The sequence below is a fragment of the Manis javanica genome, chromosome 12 (genome assembly GCF_040802235.1).
Source record: "Manis javanica isolate MJ-LG chromosome 12, MJ_LKY, whole genome shotgun sequence".
In the NCBI taxonomy this organism is placed as follows: Eukaryota; Metazoa; Chordata; class Mammalia; order Pholidota; family Manidae; genus Manis; species Manis javanica.
In genome coordinates, this window is record NC_133167.1 from 62,745,628 (window position 1) to 62,769,619 (window position 23,992).

At 41.7% G+C, this 23,992-nt stretch overlaps 1 protein-coding gene across 1 annotated transcript in view; it reads right to left on the reverse strand.

Annotated features, from left to right (window-relative positions):
• Positions 1-22,592, reverse strand: part of CYBRD1 (cytochrome b reductase 1) — a 55,100-nt gene extending 32,508 nt beyond the window's left edge. The window contains exon 1 of the mRNA XM_037022951.2: positions 22,092-22,592. Within this exon, the coding sequence (XP_036878846.2) occupies positions 22,092-22,278 (187 nt within the window). The 5' untranslated portion in view covers positions 22,279-22,592. The remainder of the gene's footprint in view (positions 1-22,091) is intronic.
• Positions 22,593-23,992: the final 1,400 nt, after the last annotated feature.

Genomic DNA, 23,992 nt, shown 5'->3' on the forward strand with positions numbered 1-23,992 from the left:
CAAACTGGATAACCTAGAAGAAATTAACTTTCTAGAAAACTACAACCTTCCAAGCCTGACCCAGGGAGAAACAGAAAATCTGAACAGAACAATTACCAGCAATGAAATTGAACTCATAATCAAAAAACTACCTAAGAACAAAACTCCTGTACTTGATGGTTTCACTGCTGAATTTTATCAAACATTTAGTAAAGACCTAATACCCATCCTTTTTAAAGTTACCAAAAAAGTAGAAGAGGAGAGAATACTCCCAAACTAATTCTACGAGACCAACATCACTCTAATAGCAAAACCAGGGAAAGACACCACAATAAAAGAAAATTACAGACCAATATCCCTGATGAACATAGATGCAAAAATATTAGCAAACTGATTCAAAAATACATAAAAATATTAGCAAACCGATTCAAAAATACATCAAAAAGATCATCCATCATGATCAAGTGGGATTCATCCCAAGGATGCAAGGATGGTACAACATTTGAAAATCCATCAACATCATCTACCACATCAACAAAAAAAAGGACAAAAACCACATGATCATCTCCATAGATTCAGATAAAGCATTCGACAAAATTCAACATCGATTCATGATAAAAACTCTCAACAAAATGGGTATGAGGGTATGAGGCCATATATGACAAATCCACAGCCAACATTATACTTAACAGTGAGAAGCTGAAAGCATTTCCTCTGAGATCGGGAACAAGACAAGAATGCCCACTCTCCCCACTTTTATTCAACATAGTTCTGGAGGTCCTACCCACAGCATTCAGACAACACAAAGAAATAAAAGGCATCCAGATTGGCAAGGAAGAAGTTAAATTGTTCTTGTTTGCAGATGACATGATACTGTACATAAAAAAACCCTAGATTGGGGCGGAGCCAGGATGGCGGCGTGAGTAGAGCAGTGGAAATCTCCTCCCAAAAACACATAGAGCTATGAAAATATACCAAAGAAAAATCTTCCTAAAATAGAGACCACAGGACACAGGACAACATCCAGACCACATCCACACCTGCAAGAACCCAGCGCCTTGCGAAGGGGGTAAGATACAAGCCCCGGCCCGGCGGGACCTGAGCGCCCCTACCCCCGGCTCCCGGCGGGTGGAAAGAAACCGGAGCGGTTTTTTTTTGGCAAGTGCTTTTTGGAAGCCTTAAAGGGATGGGCCCCCGTTGCTAGGGAGGCAGGGTGGCGAGACCGGTGAGCAGGTGCCTGGGACCGGCGCCTGAGGACAAAGAATATCCCGCGTTTCTCCCTGCGGGACCGGCGGGCGGGTGCCTGAGACCAGCGCCTGAGGACGGAGGAAATCGCGCGTTTTTCCCCTTCTTTTTTTCTCTTTTTGGCGAGCGCTTTTTGGAAGCCTTAAAGGGACAGGGACCCCGGTGCTAGGGAGGCAGGGTGGTGGGACTGGTGAGCGGGTGCCTGGGACCAGCGCCTGAGGACAAAGAATATCCCACGTTTTTCCCTGTGGGACCGGTGGGCGGGTGCCTGAGACCGGCACTTGAGGACAGAGGAAATCGCGCGTTTTTCCCCTTTTTTTTCCCTCTTTTTTGTGAGTGCTTTTTGGAAGCCTAAAAGGGACAGGGACCCCGGTGCTAGGGAGGCAGGGCGGCAGGACTGGTGAGCGGGTGCCTGGGACCGGTGACTAAGGACAAAGAATATCGCGCGTTTTTCCCTGTGGGACTGGTGGGCGGGTGCCTGAGACCGGGATCTGAGGAAGGAGGAATTCGCGCATTTTTCCCTTTTTTTCTCTCTTTTTGGCGAGTGCTTTTTGGAAGCCTTAAAGGGACAGGGACCCCGGTGCTAGGGAGGCAGGGCGGCGGGACTGGTGAGCGGGTGCCTGGGACCAGTGCCTGAGGACAAAGAATATCGAGCGTTCCTTCCCTGCGGGACCGGTGGGTGGGTGCTTTTTGGAAGCCTTGAAAGTACAGGGACCCTGGTGCAAGGGAGACAGGGCAGCAGGACCAGTGAGTGGGTGCCTGGGACCGGCACCTGAGGACAAAAAAACAAAAAAAAATCACGTGTTTTTTCCTTTTTTTTTTTTCCTTTCTGTTCCCTCTCTCATTGCTGCTGTTGTTGTTTTGGTTTGGAGAGTGCTTTTTGGAAGTCTTAAAGGGGCAGGACAGGTCACTTAGACCAGAGGCAGGGAATCTGGGGATCTCTGGGCACTCTAACCCCCTGGGCAACAGGGAGCACAGAGGCCCCTTACAGAGATAAATAGCCTCCCGGCTGCTCCCCCTCCAACGGGGCTCCACCATTTTGGAGGAACAGCCCCAGCCAGGCCAAGCCCACAGCAACAGCGGAGATAAACCCCAAAGCAACTGGGCAGGAAGCAGAAGCCCTGGCTGCGCACAGCTGCCCAGCACAAGCCACTAGAGGTCGCTATTCTCCCAGGAGAAGGCCACAAACAAACAAGAAGGGAAGCTCTTCCAGCGGTCAATTGTACCAGATCTGCAAACTATCTCTATCACCATGAAAAGGCAAAACTACAGGCAGATAAAGATCACAGAGACAACACCTGAGAGGGAGACAGACCTAACCAGTCCTCCTGAAAAAGAATTCAAAATAAAAGTCATGCACATGCTGACGGAGATGCAGAGAAAAATGCAAGAGCAATGGGATGAGATGCAGAGAAAAATGCAAGAGCAGTGGGATGAGATGCAGAGAAAAATGCAGGAGCAGTGGGATGAAGTCCGGAAGGAGATCACAGATGTCAGGAAGGAGATCACAGAAGTGAAACAATCCCTGGAAGGATTTATAAGCAGAATGGATAAGATGCAAGAGGCCATTGAAGGAATAGAAGCCAGAGAACAGGAACGTACAGAAGCTGACATAGAGAGAGATAAAAGGATCTCCAGGAATGAAACAACACTAAGAGAAATATGTGACCAATACAAAAGGAATAATATTCGTATTATAGGGATACCAGAAGAGGAAGAAAGAGGAAAAGGGATAGAAAGTCTCTTTGAAGAAATAATTGCTGAAAACTTCCCCAAACTAGGGGAGGAAATAATCAAACAGACCATGGAATTACACAGAACTCCCAACAGAAAGGATCCAAGGAGGACAACACCAAGACACATAGTAATTAAAATGGCAAGGATCAAGGACAAGGAAAGAGTTTTAAAGGCAGCTAGAGAGAAAAAGGTCACCTATAAAGGAAAACCCATCAGGCTAACATCAGACTTCTCGACAGAAACCCTACAGGCCAGAAGAGAATGGCATGATATACTTAATGCAATGAAACAGAAGGGCCTTGAACCAAGGATACTGTATCCAGCACGACTATCATTTAAATATGATGGCGGGATTAAACAATTCCCAGACAAGCAAAAGCTGAGGGAATTTGCTTCCCACAAACCACCTCTACAGGGCATCCTACAGGGACTGCTCTAGATGGGAGCACCCCGAAAAAGAGCACAGAACAAAACACACAACATATGAAGAATGGAGGAGGAGGAATAAGAAGGGAGAGAAGAAAAGAATCTCCAGACAGTGTATATAACAGCTCAATAAGCGAGCTAAGTTAGGCAGTAAGATACTAAAGAAGCTAACCTTGAACCTTTGGTAACCATGAATCTAAAGCCTGCAATGGCAATAAGTACATATCTCTCAATAGTCACCCTAAATGTAAATGGACTTAATGCACCAATCAAAAGACACAGAGTAATAGAATGGATAAAAAAGCAAGACCCATCTATATGCTGCTTACAAGAAACTCACCTTAAACCCAAAGATAAGCATAGACTAAAAGTCAAGGGATGGAAAAACATAATTCAGGCAAACAACAGTGAGAAGAAAGCAGGGGTTGCAGTACTAATATCAGACAAAATAGACTTCAAAACAAAGAAAGTAACAAGAGATAAAGAAGGATACTACATAATGATAAAGGGCTCAGTCCAACAAGAGGATATAACCATTCTAAATATATACGCACCCAATACAGGAGCACCAGCATATGTGAAGCAAATACTAACAGAACTAAAGAGGGAAATAGACTGCAATGCATTCATTGTAGGAGACTTCAACACACCACTCACCCCAAAGGATAGATCCACCGGGCAGAAAATAAGTAAAGACACACAGGCACTGAACAACACACTAGAACAGATGGACCTAATAGACATCTATAGAACTCTACATCCAAAAGCAACAGGATATACATTCTTCTCAAGTGCACATGGAACATTCTCCAGAATAGACCACATACTAGCTCACAAAAAGAGCCTCAGTAAATTCCAAAATATTGAAATTCTACCAACCAATTTTTCAGACCACAAAGGTATGAAAGTAGAAATAAATTCTACAAAGAAAATAAAAAGGCTCACAAACACATGGAGGCTTAACGACATGCTACTAAATAATCAATGGATCAATGAACAAATCAAAATAGAGATCAAGGAATATATAGAAACAAATGACAACAACAACACTAAGCCCCAACTTCTGTGGGATGCAGCGAAAGCAGTCTTAAGAGGAAAGTATATAGCAATCCAGGCACACTTGAAGAAGGAAGAACAATCCCAAATGAATAGTCTAACATCACAATTATTAAAACTGGAAAAACAAGAACAAAGGAGGCCTAAAGTCAGCAGAAGGAGGGACATAATAAAGATCAGAGAAGAAATAAACAAAATTGAGAAGAATAAAACAATAGCAAAAATCAACGAAACCAAGAGCAGGTTCTTTGAGAAAATAAACAAAATAGATAAGCCTCTAGCCCAACTTATTAAGAGAAAAAGAGAGTCAACACAAATCAACATAATCAGAAATGAGAATGGAAAAATCACGACAGACTCCACAGAAATACAAAGAATTATTAAAGACCACTATGAAAACCTATATGCCAACAAGCTGGAAAACCTAGAAGAAATGGACAACTTCCTAGAAATATACAACGTCCCAAGACTGACCAAGGAAGAAACACAAAAGTTAAACAAACCAATTACAAGCAAAGAAATTGAAACAGTAATCAAAAAACTACCCAAGAACAAAACCCCGGGGCCGGACGGATTTACCTCGGAATTTTATCAGACAAACAGAGAAGACATAATACCTATTCTCCTTAAAGTGTTCCACAAAATAGAAGAAGAGGGAATACTCCCAAACTCATTCTATGAGGCCAACATCACCCTAATACCAAAACCAGGCAAAGACCCCACCAAAAAAGAAAATTACAGACCAACATCCCTGATGAATGTAGATGCAAAAATACTCAATAAAATATTAGCAAACCGAATTCAACAGTATATCAAAAGGATCATACAACATGACCAAGTGGGGTTCATCCCAGGGATGCAAGGATGGTACAACATTCGAAAATCCATCAACATCATCCACCACATCAACAAAAAGAAAGACAAAAACCACATGATCCTCTCCATAGATGCTGAAAAAGCATTTGACAAAATTCAACATCCATTCATGATAAAAACTCTCAGCAAAATGGGAATAGAGGGCAAGTACCTCAACATAATAAAGGCCATATATGATAAACCCACAGCCAGCATTATACTGAACAGTGAGAAGCTGAAAGCATTTCCTCTGAGATCGGGAACCAGACAGGGATGCCCACACTCCCCACTGTTATTTAACATAGTACTGGAGGTCCTAGCCACGGCAATCAGACAAAACAAAGAAATACAAGGAATCCAGATTGGTAAAGAAGAAGTTAAACTGTCACTATTTGCAGATGATATGATACTGTACATAAAAAACCCTAAAGACTCCACTCCAAAACTACTAGAATTGATATTGGAATACAGCAAAGTTGCAGGATACAAAATTAACACACAGAAATCTGTAGCTTTCCTATACACTAACAACGAATCAATAGAAAGAAAAATCAGGAAAACAATTCCATTCACAATTGCATCAAAAAGAATAAAATACCTAGGAATAAACCTAACCAAAGAAGTGAAAGACTTATACTCTGAAAACTACAAGTCACTCTTAAGAGAAATTAAAGGGGACACTAATAAATGGAAACTCATCCCATGCTCATGGCTAGGAAGAATTAATATCGTCAAAATGGCCATCCTGCCCAAAGCAATATACAGATTTGATGCAATCCCTCTCAAATTACCAGCAACATTCTTCAATGAATTGGAACAAATAATTCAAAAATTCATATGGAAACACCAAAGACCCCGAATAGCCAAAGCAATCCTGAAAAAGAAGAATAAAGTAGGGGGGAATCTCACTCCCCAACTTCAAGCTCTACTACAAAGCCATAGTAATCAAGACAATTTGGTACTGGCACAAGAACAGAGCCACAGAACAGTGGAACAGATTAGAGACCCCAGAAATTAACCCAAACATATATGGTCAATTAATATTTGATAAAGGAGCCATGGACATACAATGGCAAAATGACAGTCTCTTCAACAGATGGTGCTGGCAAAACTGGACAGCTACATGTAGGAGAATGAAACTGGACCATTGTCTAACCCCATATACAAAGGTAAACTCAAAATGGATCAAAGACCTGAATGTAAGTCATGAAACCATTAAACTCTTGGAAAAAAACATAGGCAAAAACCTCTTAGACATAAACATGAGTGATCTCTTCTTGAACATATCTCCCCGGGCAAGGAAAACAACAGCAAAAATGAGCAAGTGGGACTACATTAAGCTGAAAAGCTTCTGTACAGCGAAAGACACCATCAATAGAACAAAAAGGAACCCTACAGTATGGGAGAATATATTTGAAAATGACAGATCCGATAAAGGCTTGACGTCCAGAATATATAAAGAGCTCACACGCCTCAACAAACAAAAAACAAATAACCCAATTAAAAAATGGGCAGAGGAACTGAACAGACAGTTCTCCAAAAAAGAAATACAGATGGCCAAGAGACACATGAAAAGATGCTCCACATCGCTAATTATCAGAGAAATGCAAATTAAAACTACAATGAGGTATCACCTCACACCAGTAAGGATAGCTGCCATCCAAAAGACAAACAACAACAAATGTTGGTGAGGCTGTGGAGAAAGGAGAACCCTCCTACACTGCTGGTGGGAATGTAAATTAGTTCAACCATTGTGGAAAGCAGTATGGAGGTGCGTCAAAATGCTCAAAACAGACCTACCATTTGACCCAGGAATTCCACTCCTAGGAATTACCCTAAGAATGCAGCAATCAAGTTTGAGAAAGACAGATGCACTCCTATGTTTATCGCAGCACTATTTACAATAGCCAAGAATTGGAAGCAACCTAAATGTCCATCGGTAGATGAATGGATAAAGAAGATGTGGTACATATACACAATGGAATACTACTCAGCCATAAGAAGTGGAAAAATCCAACCATTTGCAGCAACATGGATGGAGCTGGAGAGTATTATGCTCAGTGAAATAAGCCAAGCGGAGAAAGAGAAATACCAAATGATTTCACTCATCTGAGGAGTATAGGAACAAAGGAAAAACTGAAGGAACAAAACAGCAGTGGAATTACAGAACCCAAAAATGGACTAACAGGTACCAAAGGGAAAGGAACTGGGGAGGATGGGTGGGCAGGGAGGGATAAGAGGGGGGAAGAAGAAGAGGGGTATTAAGATTAGCATGCATGGGGGGGAGGGAGAAAGGGGAGGGTGGGCTGCACAACACAGAGAGGACAAGTAGTGACTCTACAACATTTTGCTAAGCTGATGGACAGTAACCGTAATGTGGTTGTTAGGGGGGACCTGATATAGGGGAGAGCATAGTAAACATAGTATTCTTCATGTAAGTGTAGATTAAAAATTAAAAAAAAAAAAAGAAAGAAAGAAAGAAAAGGGGGATTACTCCTTAACAGGATAAAACTATTGGTAAATCAAAGATCAACACATGCTTTAAATATCCTTAATGTTGATCACTTAAAGGGTGTCAGATGATCAGCTATGGAGGTACTTTTTTCTGATAATATTCCTTTCTCTTAATTAAAAAAAAAAAAAAAAGCATTTATTGTGTGCTGACCTCCAATGAGTTCTGTACAGTGGTATAGAGGGCATGTCAAAGTGTGGGCAAAGGGTCTGTTTGTTTCTATGCAGAAGATCAAGGCCTAGCTTGGACACCCAGAAAATGAACTAAGATACGATATGAGGAGGAGCTTCCGGCATCAGCACTCTCTGGGGGACTTGTGCCGAGGGATGATCATCAAAAACCCTCCACAGGGATCCAGACGATGCTGCGGTTGTGGCTGCATCCAGCCCACCGTGTCCTGGACTTGCCATAGGAATGAGGAGGGAGATGTCTAGGCTGGCATGTGCATACAGTGAGACAACGAATTTGACCGGATCTGTACTGTTGGAACTCAACCAGGAGTTGGGAGGGCTGCAAGTTGTAGCACTCCAAAATCTCATGACTATAGACTGTCTCTGGTTAAAAGAACAAATGGGATGTGAACAGATCCCAGAAATGGGTTGCTTTAATTTGTCTGATGGTTCAAGTACAGTTGGACAATATCCATCATATCATAGATAAATTTTCACAAATGCCTAGGGTGCCTAAATGGTTTTCTTGGCTTCACTGGAGATGGACGGTAATTATAGATTTGCTTTGTTTATGTCACCGTATTCCTATTATGTTAATATGTGTGTGCAAATTAGTTAGTAGTTTAAAACCTATACATACTTAAGGTACTCTACAAGAAGATATGTCAAAGAAATAATCAATCCTCCCATGTTTCCTTCATATGCTACATCTATAGCTTTTCTTCTTCCTTCCTAATTACAACCCTTAAATAGAATTCGTGCCTCATATCGAATTTACCGAGTATCATAATTCCTCCAGGTGGTAAAGATACCTCGAGACAAGTGCTGGGCATAGAAGCCACAGGGCATAAATCTGCAAAGAAGTAAAAAGCTAACCTTTGCAAACAATATGGCTTCTCTCTCACTTACCAACTTTACATTTCCCTGTATGGCCCCGGAAGATGACTGGTTAGCCAGAGACGGGTAAGATTCCTCAAGGGAGGAACAACCTAAGACAGGCACAGTCGCGGGGGGGCCATCAGGTGAGAATTTGGGGATCAACAGAGGTGAGGCTCAGAACCTCACCCCCCTGCTTTGAGAGAAATCTTCTGCATCCGTGGATGTCTTGCTGCCCTTGTCTAGCTTGGATTAATACTTGGTCCATAGGCACACACCTGATCATCTGATCATCTACATTTGCCCTCTTACAGCACTAAACTATGTTTTCTACCTTTATCTTGCATCTACCTACCACTTCAGCATTTTATTAAAAATAAAAATAATAATAATAATAGGAGAAATGTGGGATCCACATATAAATCAAGTACAAAAATCAAACGAATATTCATATTTGACCTGATTGTTTATAGGTCATAATGCATGATTAAAACCGAAAGTTTCTGTGATGAATGCCCTTGTACTGTTCAGCATGTAAGAATTTATTCACTGTGCAAGAATTCGTTCACCATGTAAGAACTTGTTTGTTATGCTTCAGAAGATTGGAGACTGATGAGAATTAGGCTTGAGATGGATTAATGATTGTACATTGAGCATTGACCCCCCCATACTGAATTTTATTGTTGTTAACAACCATTTGATCAATAAATATGAGAGATGCCCTCTCAAAAAAAAAAAAACCTAAAGACTTCACTCCAGAGCTACTAGATCTAATATCTGAATTCAGCAAAGTTGTAGGATACAAAGTTAATACACAGAAATCTGTGGCATCCCTATACACTAATGATGAGCTAGCAGAAAGAGAAATCAGAATAACAATTGCATTCACAATTGCATCAAAAAGAATAAAATACTTAGGAATAAACCTAACCAAGGAAGTGGAAGACCTATACCCTGAGAACTACAAGATACTCTTAAGATAAATTAAAGAGGACACTAACAAATGGAAACTCATCCCATGCTCTTGGCTAGGAAGAATTAATATTGTCAAAATGGTATCTTTCCTAAAGCAATCTACAGATTCAATGCAATCCCTACCAAAATACCAACCACATTCTTCAATGAACTAGAGCAAATAGTTCTAAAATTCATATGGAATGACTAAAGACCCCAAATAGTCAAAGGAATCCTGAGAAGGAAGAATAAAGCAGAGGGAATTATGTTCCATGACTTCAAGCTGTACTACAAAGCCACAGTAGTCGAGACAAGTTGGTACTGGCACAAGAACAGATCCATTGACCAGTGGAACAGACTAGAGAGCCCTGATATAAACCCAAGCACATATGGTCAATTAATATATGATAAAGGAGCCATGGATATACAATGGCGAAATGACAGCCTCTTCAGCAGTTGGTTTTGGCAAAATTGGACAGCTACACATAAGAGAATGAAACTGGATCATTGTCTAACCCCATACACAAAAGTAAACTCAAAATGGATCAAAGACCTGAATGTAAGTCATGAAACCATAAAACTCTTAGAAAAAATATAGACAAAAATCTCTTGGACATAAACATGAGCAACTTCTTCATGAACATATCTCCCTGGGCAAGGGAAACAAAAGCAAAAATGAACAAGGGGGACTATATCAAGCTGAAAAGCTTCTGTACAGCAAAGAACACAATGAATAGAACAAAAAGACATCCTACAGTATGGGAGAATATATTCATAAATGATATATCCAATAAGGGGTTGACATCCAAATTATATAAAGAGCTCACACACCTCAAGAAACAAAAAGCAAATAAGCCAATTAAAAAATGGGTAGAGGAGCTGACTAGACAATTCTCCAAAGAAGAAATTCAAATGGCCAACAGGCACATGAAAAGATGCTTCATGTTGCTGATCATCAGAGAAATGCAAATTAAAACCACAATGAGATATCACCTCACACCAGTGAGGATGGCCAACATCCAAAAGACAAACAGCAACAAATGTTGGCGAGGATGTGGAGAAAGGTGATCCCTGCTACAATGCTGGTGGGAATGTAAACTAGTTCAACCATTGTGGAAAGCAGTATGGAGGTTCCTCAAAAAAACTCAAAATAATTACCATTCGACCCAGGAATTCCACTCCTAGGAATTTACCCTAAGAATGCAGGAACCCAGTTTGGAAAAGACATAGCACCCCTATGTTTATCGCAGCACTATTTACTATAGCCAAGAAATGGAAGCAACCTAAGTGTCCATGAGTAGATGAATGGATAACGAAGATGTGGTACATATACACAATGGAATATTATTCAGCCATAAGAAGAAAACAAATCCTGCCATTTGCAACAACATGGATGGAGCTAGAGGGTATTATGCTCAGTGAAATAAGCCAGGTGGAGAAAAACAAGTGCCAAACGATTTCACTCATCTGTGGAGTATAAGAACAAAAAAAAACTGAAGGAACAAAACAGCAGCAGAGTCACAGAATCCAAGAATGGACTAACAGTTACCAAAGGGAAAGGGACTGGAGAGGATGGGTGGGAAGGGAAGAATAAGGGGGTAAAAGGGGCATTACGAATAGCACACATAGTGTAGTGGTGGCAGGGGTGGATGATATGGGTAAGGCAGTGTATACAGAGAAGACAAGTAATGATTGTGTAGCATCTTTCTGCACTGATGGACAGTGACTTTAATGGGGTATGTGGTAGGGACTTGATTATAGGGGGAGCCTAGTAAGCATAGTGTTGTTCAAGTAATTGTTCATTAATGATATCAAAATTTAAAAAATGTGCAGTGTATGAAAACCTAGAAATACATTTCCCCCTCTCCTGGTTGAGCATTATCACACACATACACAACTGAGTGTTTGCTGGATGGGGGAAGCATGTCAAGTGCTTTACATGTTTACATTAACAATTGTCATCTCGACCCAGTGAGGGAGGTATGATTGCTGTTCCCATTACACAGAGGAGGAGCTCCTAACATTAAGTAGCTTGCTCAGTCTCCGTTAGTGTTTTAAAATTAATATTATTGTTGTCATCATCAGCATTATATTTTCCAAACCCCACCCCAGGGAAAGAATTTTAGATGAGGGAATTTGAACATCTACATATGAAAAGGAAATACTCAGGGTGTTTTCTTGAAAAGCAAATTATGAACAATAAATCAAAATATTTTTTCTCCTTAATCTGGATATTACATAAAATATTTTCCAAATCAGAAATCCTCTCTGATGTTGGAAGTCTGGGGTAGTTACCATGAGGGAGAGCAAGTACAAGGACCATCAGGGGAATTCTTGGGTGCCCCAAATGTTGTTTCATGATCTGGATACAGGAAGGTATTCGTGCTATGTAAAAACGTATCTCTTAGGTACTTTCTGCACTTATGTGGTTCTCTAATAAAAAGTTTACATAAAAATGTTGCAAAAAATTTAAAGACAGTTGTGCTCCCAGTGAAGAATTTTTACTCTTTCCAATACTATAGGCATCACAGAGAAATATGTCACATTTTCCATGAAACTGAAATTTACCCCCTTTGAGTGTCAAAACCTGGTTTTTAAACGTTTCTTGTTTACTCAGATGCTTTCCAAGTTGGCTGCACACTAGCACTCCTTCTCCAGAAGGAGCATGAAAGAAACACAGTTTAATCTTTAACTCATGATCTGGGGTTGTCAATAAGACATACTGTCCTATTGCTGTAAGAAAACCCTTAGGACAAGTAGTGACTCTATAGCGTCTTACTACGCTAATGGACAGTGACTGTAATGGGGTATGTGGTGGGGACTTGAGAATGGGGAGAATCTAGTAACCACAATGTTGCTCATGTGATTGTATATTAATGATACCAAAGTGAAAAAAAAAATGAAAAGAAAAGAAACCCCTTAGGGGCTTCTGCAGCAAGAAAGGTGCTTGCCTCTGACCCATGGGCCCAGACAAGTATGGCTTTTTATTCCTGGATCTAGTTTAGAGGTTTTCTGTCTCCTCTTCTAGTTTCTTGCTGATGTTGGGGTGCCCACCTCCAGTCCCTCCCCTCCATCATCCTGAATTATTTTATTCCTACTAACTTTAAGTTCTAGTTTACAAATGTTTATGTCGGCAAAAATCTTAACATCTGTTAAATTTGGGTGGTGAATACATGGGGATGCTATATTATTTTCTGTATAGTTCAAAGAGTTCATAATAGCTTTAAAGTTAGAACAGCATTTTTGTAAGTTTGCAAACCCAACAGCCCGTTGGTCTCAACTACTTAGCAGACAGCTGGTGGAAACGTGAGGGGCTCTCACATGAGTGAGGCAGGGAGTTTCCAGCCCCTACCCTGGCTAAATACAAGTTCCACTGGATGTTGAGTATACTTCAAAATGCTCTCTGGATAAATAAAGGATAACTGCAAAATGGTGTGTTTGCATAAGGTGTTTACATGTCTCTAGAAATGTGTAAATAACCAAAATATGGTAGACTACAGGAGAAAAGGGCAGCCTTGACAAACCAAACCACGTTTTGTAAACAAGAAGCTATTCTCAACAGGTTTAAAAATTGCCTGGAGAACGAAATTTAAATATTTCTTGCTTCTCTGGCTTGGCACTAACCTACACACCATTCCTGAGGTTCAGTGAGAAGGAAGAAAAAGGTCTCATAAGCTCATGAGGAGGGGAAACAGTATCAGACAACTACCTGTGACTAAAACAAAGGTTTTCTGTGAGAGGCCCTAGTTGACAAGAGTATTTTCCCTCAGAAAATGAAAGGAAACATGAACATACATATGTGAGAAATACATTTTAAATCTTTTTAGAAGAAAAATCACTTGCAGAGGAACATGCTATTGTGGCATACTTAAAAAGAAAGGAAGGAAGGAACAAAGGGAATTAGGAAAATACCCATGTATAATTATTCTTTGGACAATGAAGGGGAAATTGTAGTAACTTGAAGTGAATTATTAGAAATTATTAGAAAATTTATCAGCTCTTAGCTGCATCACAATTCAGGATTATGTGAAAATACGTATTCTCTCACATGGTACCTTCGGTTTAACATCAGCTTTTCATCCATATATCATTACAATACTAGCTAGTTACACAGGTTTGCCTGTTTGAGCAGGCAATGCCAACTTAGAATTTGTCAAAATGTATGCAGGGAGAGGGACACTTGGGAGAGAATGTCCTCAACAACAGAAAACAATCTGGCTCTAGTTCTTCTATGTTTAAATCTTGTGAACATAATTTAATTAATAACAATTTAAATCTTAGGAGCATGTCTATCTTGTTCACTGTCACATCCCAGCATTTAGCACAGAGCCTCGCATGTAGTAGGAGTTCAGTAAGTATGTGTTGAATAAATAAATATTAATAAAGTACAGTAATTCCTTCAGTATTCCCCAGCAAATGAGCAGATCCTCTTCTAGAATGCTCAAATCAAACTCAAGACATTTTGTACTGTTGACCCAAATGCTGGCTCATGTAGGACTAAATGGTTCTTTCATGTAAGTAAAAATGTAAAAGAAAAAAGTTTTCTGTGCTTGGATTCACTTAACAGCTTTAGGTAAGCTTTGAGCAAACCCCAAAATAAAACAGGAGTAAGTTATTTACTTTGAAGTGCACTGGGATTTTAAAACACTTATAAATTCTACTTAAATATGGTAGGCCCATTATATTTTTCTTAACTTCTGAATAAAGAGTTATTCAGACTTCCTTGATAGAAGACCTCAGAGCACAACTGTCAAAATCAACACGTCATTCTCCTGTGTACACAAGAATCTACCAGTCTATCTAAAGGACCTAAAATTTAAATATAATGGCAGAGCACTCTCTTTAAATAAACTTCTTGAAAAGAGTCCTGCAGTGGCTATCAAAGAGAATCTGAGCTTTGAAACATGCCTGTGTATTGAAACTGTCTCATAGCATGAATATCGTGAAACTGAAACCCTTTGGAGTATCAAAATGAAGGAAGTGATTTGGAAGATTTGTTTTAGCATCTTAGTACTAGAAGCATGTCTTTGAAGTGACTGAAATCCTCACAATGGTACAATGTAAGAAAAAAGAAAAATTCAATTAATTGGCTAGACATTTACAAATATCCAGAAATTGCATTATTAGAAATATCAGCTATATTCTCTTATACCTCATATCAGTATTATGACAGGTTAGAAATAGTACCGGCTCTGATATCACCTGGTTCTCTGACCTTGGTCAGTCATTTGATCTCTAAAATTAGGAGTTGAACTTCCAGTACTAGCCTGCTCTAAATACTTAGAAAACCATAATTCAGTTCAAGCAAACTCAAATAGGAACAGATTGTGTACAGGACTACATTGTACTCATTTGTTTTGCACAGTGTCTGGAATGCAGTAGGTGCTTAATAAGTGAATGCTAATTTAATACATAATACATGAAGGAATTGAATGAATGAATGAACAAACTTAGAAAAGTACAGCCAAAGTCTGTACAGTCATGTCAAAGCTTATTTCTACCTTTTAAGAAAGTTTCTATAGAAAGAAAAAAGTTATAACGAAGATTACAGGTCTATTTTTCTTGTTTAATTTTTATTTTGGTATCATTAATATACAATTACATGAGCAACATTGTGGTTACTAGATTCCCCCCATTATCAAGTCCCCACCACATACCCCCATTACAGTCTCTGTCTGTCAGCGTAGTAAGATGCTATAGAGTCACTACTTGTCTTCTTTGTGCTTTACTGACTCCCCCATGCCCCACCCCTACAATCTGTGTGCTAATCCTAATGCCCCTTATTCTCCTTCTCCCTCCCTTCCCACCCCCGCTCCTCAGTCCCTTTCCCTTTGGTAACTGTTAGTTCATTCTTGGGTTTGTGAGTCTGCTGCTGTTTTGTTCCTTTAGTTTTTGTTTTGTTCTTATGCTCCACAGGTCTATCTTATTTAAAAGGGAGGATCATTTTCCTTTTTAAAAGAAAAGTTTAAAACCCCACAAAATCAGGACAGAAAACTCCCATGGAAGTCATTTATAAACTGGATTTGGTCCACTGATGTGTTGTGTTTGGTCATCACAACATTTGGCGGCGGGGAGTTGTGGCTTGTTTACTTTTAGACTGAATCAGGTTTTAATATCTTGCCTTGTTTGGATAATGGGAAACTCTGGCCACTTTGGTCTGGCATCCCCAAAGAACCACAATCTGTTGGAGCTAAGGAGGGGTAAGCATTCTATAATACTCTACAGTTCCCACCTCTTAAAGAATGCATACACCTATACTCTGCTGCATAAGGATCCGAGCTTTGATTAACAGTCCTAGTACACAGATAAAGTAGTTTGCCATCAATGTTATTGGGCAACATTGCTTATAATGAAAATGACCCAGATTGGTAAACTGTGACTGGACTGGAAGCAACAATGAAAAAATAAATTCCTAATAAGCATGACATATTTTTGGCTTCCTGGAGTGCAGGGTAACTATTACATCCTTTATGGGTTTCCTAGGGTGACCATAACAAATTTCCAAAACCTGAATAGTTTAAGCAACATAAATGTATTATCTCACAATTCTGGAGGCCAGAAGTCCAAAATCAAGGTCTTGGTAGGACTGGTTCTTTCTGGAGGCTGTGAGGGAGAATCCATTCATACCTGTGTCCTAGCTTCTGGTAGCTGCCAGAAATTCTTGGTGTTCCTTAGCTTAAGACATATCACTCCAATCTCTGTCTCCACCTTCTCATGGCCTTCCCTTTTGTGTGTCTGTGTCTCAAATCTCCTCTTCTCTCTCATAAGGATACCAGTCATAAGATTTAGTGCCCCTTTTAAATCCAGGATGATCTCATCTTGAGATCCCTAACTTAGTTATATCTGCAAAGATGCTAGTCATGTTCACATGTCCATGAGATTAGGACTTGAACATATCTTTTTGGGGGCCACTGTTCAACTCACTATATATTCATTTCAGGGACACTGGAAACCAGGTCTACATAGTGTTATAAGAGATACAGGCTCCTGTAGAATGTGGGGACTTGAAGCCCTGATCTCACCAATGCAGATCTCATCTCCTGGTGCCTGAGCTGTCAACTGGGGAGAGGACAATTTATGGAGGGACATATGGCTGCTCCATGGACTATGGCTACAAGGATGCCTGTTGACAAGGAGTGCCTGATGCTGCCCTGCCAACAAGCTCTGGTTCTCATCCTCCATCCTTCTGAGAACGCTAGTGCCCAGTGTGATCTTGGTGGTCTAGTGTGGTCTAGACAATTAATGAATAAATAAAATAGTGGCCAAAATTTGCATAATACTATATTTTGAATTTGGAATCTGTATGATTTTCTGATGGATTTAATGAGAAGTACAGAAAAAGAAGAAGAATCAAGGAGGACTGCCTAGTTTTCGTGTGAGTGTCCAGAAGAATGAAGTGGCCATTTCCCAAGATGGGGAGGCCTATGTGAGCAGTAGTTTTGCGGGGGGGGGGGGGGAGATCGAGAATTTGAGATTTGGACATGTCCATTTGACATCCAAGTAGAAAGTGTGAGTAGACAGATGGATATTTGAGTCTAGACTTCAGGGGAAAGGTCTAGGCTGAAGGCATAAATAACAGGAGGACTCAGTGACAATAGACAGTGTTTGAAGCTACAAGACTGGGTGAGATCACCACAGGCATAAGTCTATCAAGAAAGGAGAAAGAACTGATCAAACAGGACTGAGCCTCAGGCGCTCTAACCTTAAGCACTTGGGTGATGAGGGGGGGCGCGGCCAGAGGAGGGAAAGGAGCCGACGGAGCTGGGCACTCTGGGCGCCAAGGGAAGGAAGCATCCCAAGGAAGAGTAGGGGGTCAGGTATGCCAAATACTGCTCTCTCTCTGGTCAAGCAAGATGAGGACTAAGAATTGACCACTGTTATTAGCAATGTGTAGGCCGCTGGTTCCTATGTTAATGACAGTTTTGGAGGAGCAGTGGAGTGAAAGCCTGAATGGAGAGAATGGTTCAAGAGAGAACAGGAGAGGAATTGGAGACTGAAGGTATTGGTGAAAATTTCAAAAATTCTGTAGTAAGGCAAGCAGAGAATTGAGCTGGCTGAAGGGGTAATATGGATCAAGAGTGTAGTTGTTTTTAAGATGACAGAAATTACAACATGTTGGAAATAATCCCAAGGGGAAGAAACTTACGAGGTAGAAAGAAAAAGGGAGAATTTATGAAGTGATGTCCTTAGGCAGGCAAGAGGACACACAGTTAGTACTTAGTACTATTCTAATGAGCTTGCAGCCTTTAGAATAAAGATGCATTTCCAATATAATGATGCCCATTCTTCCCTGAGGTTGACTAAACCAGTGCTTCCAAACTGGCTAAACAGGAGAAGCACTGGAAAGGCAGGCAAGGCACTTTCCCTTTGGATGCTTTTATCATCACAAATCAGTGGCTATAAAATTGCTTTTTGTTATTAATGGTTTCATGATGGTACAGAAATAATCATTAATTCACTATTTAGTGCCTACTATATGCCAGTTCTAGGTGTTATTCTAGGTGCTGAGGGTAAAACAGTGAGAAAAATAATATCTAAAACATTTTAACTAGTTACATTACAAAGAGATCTACATGCACTTACTTAAAACAAAAATGTGCTTTGCTCGCCTCAATTGTGTCTTTATGCTTTGTGAAACCCTTGTTTCCCTAAGATTGATTTGATTAGTTTTATTATCAATGGTATCCCTAAGGCTGGTTTTGGAGTAGGAATCTGGGGCACTTTCTCGGTTATCTTCTTTGCCAGGTTTTACCACAAGAGGCTTTTCTAATATATTTATGTGGTCTTGAAATTTTGGTCACCTATAGATACATTAATAGGTGATCCCAACAGCCTTTTGAGAATTGCTCTTAATTTTCTTTTTGTTAGTCTTCTAATCTTACTTAAATGTAGTTATATTACTTCACAAAACCAGCTTGAGATCATTATAGTATTCAATTTCTCTTCCTTCAGTTTCTACAGTAGGAGTTCTACATGTGGAAAAATAAGGAGTATAGAATTGCTGAGGCTTCTTTTTACTACATTTATACCTGAAATTTCTGCCTTTTACTAAACAATACATTCTACCTTCCTGACCTTTTTAAAAGATCAACTGCCACTTTGAGAGCATTTATTCATTCCAGTCTTCTCTGCAGCCATCTTTTCAAGGTGTGTTTCTCTGATTTCCTGACAGTATACTTATTTCACAGGAAATATTCCTTTTAAAGAAGCACAAAGCCTCCTCTAAAGTTCTCTTTTAAATTCTTCATCATTCACGTTCACTAGATCTCCTACTAGTTAACTTCTTTATTTCAGTGTTAAATAACCTATAGTCTGTTATACTTGATTTTAGAATAGATATATTTTCCAAAATACATTCAGACTGTGTGTGTGTGCATGTGTGCATGCTTATATATTGACTGCATTTGTAAAGCATTTTATGTTTAGAGTAATTATATCAATTATATCATGTTCATTATTATAAATCTGAAACAGCATATCCTAAAAATTACCTCCCTGAAGTACTTGATTACACAGAGTAAAAAAGCCTGGTATAACACCTAGACTATAATACACGATTCCTTCCTGGCCTATAAAGTCAACTATCCCTAGTCCTTCCACAGGAATCTTCCTACTGCTGAATATGAGGAGGTTGGGCAGGCCAAGATTTGTAAGAATTCAGGAGTACTATTCATGTGCCTATATGTATGAAAAAGTTTATGTTCATGTCAATTAAATATATTCTCTGTTCAAAGTGCTTTGCAATTGTGGAATCCAAAAGGAAAACAAAATGGGTAATGCTGACAAGACAAATATTCCAAAACGAATGCAAATAGTAACTAAGCTTAAAGAAAACAAGGTTTTCATAAAAGCAGCAGATGAGAATTTCCAAAATATCCATTTACACATTTTTGACCAAAAATGAGTATAAAGATTTAAGTTCAAAGTTTAGAGAAATTAGAAATCCTTTTAAGAAAACAGTCATCTCTAACATGAACAAAGAGTATCAAAGTGTGTTAGATGAAGCTATTTGCTTCTCTGAAAAGAATATTTTGCATAAAATAAGGATATTGCCATAAAAGCAGAGAAATAACCTTGAAAATAAGGCCACTGAAAACACACTGCTTCTGTGGGCAACTTAACTGTCCATGCCTGTTTACTCTTATGCATCTGTGAAATAATGCACTTTGGCAGCACACAGAAAGCACGTAAGGAATGTTAGCTCGAGTTTTGTGTCTGTTTCCTCTGTCTAAGTCAGGCGACCACTAGTATCACCCATGTTTCCCTTACCCTCAATTCTGAGAAGATATTGCAGAACCTCTGAAGCTTTCTTGGTATTTGTAACTGCTCTGAAGAGTAGGTTGGAAGAGGTGAAAAGACTGTTTGGTTCCTAACAGTTTGAGCAAACAGAAGGTGTTTGACAGCTCTGGGCAATCTTAAGGGCTCTACCATGAAGGAAACAGTGCTTCTGACGACTTCAGAACATGAGTATGTTTTGCTCACTTAGTTTAGTGGCAAAATAACTGGGGCTTATGTAACGGACTGACTTGGCCAATGGTACTCACACCCCTATCACAACCCAGCAAAACCTCCCAACAGTGGCTAAGCATTAGTAACCTCCTTTGCCAGCGTGGGAGATGGGGTGAAAGGCTTCAGCAGCACAAGTTTTAAACGCAAACAAAAAATTCCTTTTTTAAAAATAGAAGGAAACAAAAATCCTTTCCTTTAGCAATGAAGTCAGCGCTTTTTTGTTGGTTGGTTGTCTGCAGAGACTTTAATGGTGGAGAAAAGGCTCAGAGGGCAAAGCTAGAGGTTTCAGCTGGTGGGCACTTCTTCCGACACCCTTCCACTCCTGCTCATTATCTTCTGCGACATAACGTCAGTCTACCACTTTCTACCTTTTTCTAAATAGTTTCTGCTAAGGCGCTGCCTTCAATTTTTGGAAAATGATTACAAATATATGGCGCTTACAGCACTAGCTAGAGGTTCCTCAAGCTGAACGGGCGGAAGGAAACGGTCGCGAAACACTGTGAACGACACTACTCAACGACAATAAAAACTGCTGTTGATTGGTGGTTGGGGGGAGTGTGAAATGGGCGAAGCTGGTCAGTAGGTACAAACTTCCAGTTATAAATCAGCCCAAGTGACATATTGTACAGCATGGTGACTACAGTTAATAATTCTGTATTGCAAATTTTAACGTTGCTAAGAGAGTAGTTCTAAGTCTCATCACAAGAAAAAAAATTAAAACTGTCAGGTGATGGATGTTGACTTATTGTGGTGCCCATTCATATACATAAATGATATATATCATGTTACACACCTGAAACATATAATGTTACCTGTCAATTCTATCTCAAAAAAATTAAAACAAAAAACGTGCCACTGACTGAGCCCTCCCTCCGGGCCAGCCTCGTCCCGCGATGGCAGCCGGCCCTGGCTCACCCCGGGCGAGGGCGAATGGAGCAAACCCCAGGGGGGACCCCAAAAGACGCTCCTCTCGGAGCCAGGCATCCACGGGCCCCCTGCGGGCATCTCCGGCCGGCTCCCGGGCCAGCACCCAACAGGAAGCCCCGCGGGGAACTTTGGCCAGGAGGCGACCAGAGAAACCAGCTGGCCTCCGGACTGTGCAGTGACCACGCAGGGCAGCCAAAACCCTTTGGAGTCCTGGCAGCTTCCCGGGCTCGACTGAGCTTAACGCTCTAGGAGTGACACTCGGGCTGACGCTTCAGTCACCCAGCTACCTGCTGATCGGCCCCTTCACTCAGGGCTGAGGCCAGACGCGGCGGACCGTCGCCGCACCGTTCTCTCCCTTAGCCTTCCCCTCCTAAACTGCAGCCTCGAAGCGAGCTCAGCAGAAGGCCTCGCCCGCGGAGCGTCCCCACGCCCCTGCTTGCGCAGGCTCGACCCACAGGGGGCGATTGCCCGGCACCAGTGGGCCGCAGGGCCCCACGGACTCTGGCATCGCTGCTCCGCCCCGGAGTCTGGAGTTGCTTGGCGCCACCAGCGCGTCCCGGCCACTCTCAGCAAAGAGTTAACCGAGCGGGGCCCGCGCGCCGAGCCGCCAGCGAACCCCGCCCGGCGCGCCGGGCCCCAGCGCCGTGCTCCCGAGTCCGCGCCCCTCGGCCCGAGCCCCACTCTGCCCGGCCGTGGCCACCCAGCCTCTCCCGCCGACTCGGCCCCCGGGGCGCGCCCAGCACCGGGCTCCCCCGCCGCCCTCCGCCCTCGGCCAGTTGGGACCCGGTCGGGGACCCCCAGGCCCGCGCTTCCATCCCCGCTGCCGCCCAGGCAGTGCCCAGTACCGATGCCCTGGATGAAGACGAGGCCGGTGACCACGAGCACTGGGTGCCAGTTAAACTCGAGCGCGGACCCGTCCCAGCCGAGACCCTCTCGGTAGTGGAGGACCCAGATGAGGGTGAAGAGCACCGACAGAAAGCCGACGAGCAGCGCCGACACCAGCAGCCCCAAGAAGCCCCTGTAGCCGTCCATGGCGATCAGAGTCCCCAAACCCGCGCCGCGCAGGCAGCAGAACTCGGCACTGGCCCCGCGGCGAACGCGGGCGTCGATTTCCCGGAGCTGTCTCCGCCCGGGAGGAGGGGCTTTCTCGCCGGCCAGCCGCGGACTTCGGGCCTCCAGGCGGTGGGCGGCTGGCCTTCACTCAGAAACCCGCCCCACCCGCGTCTCGTGGCGGCCAAGAGCTCGGGCTGCGCGGCAGGCGCCCCCTGGCTCAGCATCCCGGCTTGCAGAGGCTCGAGTAACTGACCCAGTTTGTTGTCAGACCGAGAGCTCCGAGGATTCTATGCCCACCACTTTCTTTTAGCTCTTTCCTTACCCTTTCCTTCTTTGTGGAGAGACTGAGAAAAGTTGTGGTGCGCACTTGCGGTTAACAGAAGAGAGGGTGGAGTTGTGTGTATAATTTTGGTTAAAAAAGCCTCCTGAGCTCCGCCCTAGGGAAGTGGCTGTCTTTGACGCCAAAGAGGAACCGGTGGCACGGTGTGGGCTTGGCCAGGAAGGTACTTGGAGTTTGCACTTTGAGAGAGGAAAGGCAGACACCTCCTGGGCTCTGGACTTACCTTAAACAGTGCGATTAAAAAATAAAAAAGGATCTTATTTACCCCATAATGGGTTAACATCTGAAATATATAAAGAGTTCATACACCTCAACACTAAAAAAGCCAAAAGCCCGATTATAAAATGGGCAGAGGACCTGAACTGACATTTCTCCAAAAAGATTCAGATGGCCAAGAGGCACATGTAAAGATGTGCCACGTCACTAATCACTACGGAAATGCAAATCAAAGCCACAATGAGATATCACCTCACACCAGTCAGAATGACCAATATCCAATAGACAAGAAATAAGTATTGGTGAGGATGTAGAGAAATGGGAACCCTCCCACACTGTTGGTGGGAATGTATATTGGTAATCTCTGTGGAAAGCAGTATGGAGGTTCTTTAAATAACTATAAATAGAAATACCATTCAACCCAGTAATTCCACTTCTAGGAATTTATCTGAAGAAAACAAAAGCCCTAATTCGAAAAGATACATGCACCCCTGTTTATCCCCACATTAGTGACAATAGCCAAGATATGGAATCAACCTAAGTGTCCATCAATAGATGAATGGATAAAGAAGATGTGGTACATATACACAATGGAATAGTATCCAACTATTTAAAAAAATCCTGCCATTTGCAACAACACAGATGGATCTAGAGGGTATTATGCTCAGTGAAATAAAGCAAACTGAGAAAAGTAAATATCATATGATTTTACATATTTGTGGAATATAAAAACGAAGCAAAACAGAATGAACAAAAAACAACAGTAGACTCAGACGCTGAGAGGAGACTGGTGGTTACTATGCTGGAGGGGTTGGGGTGGGCGGCTGGGGACATTGAGGGGGATAAAGGGGTACTAAAATTCTCAATCATAATGTGGGTTGGTCATGGAGATATAGTCAGTGATTCTGTAACATCTTCCTTTGTTGACAGATAGTTACTGTACTAGCAGTAGTGGAGGGGAGGATTTAATAATATGGTAACTGTTGAACCAATGTATTGTATACTTGAAACTAATAAAGGATTGTATATCAACTATACTTCAATTTTATAAAATGGATCTTAACCTATTTGGACCAAAGCTCCACCTTGATGAAGTGAAATCTCACTCCTTTACCTCTTTCCAACATTATTATCACC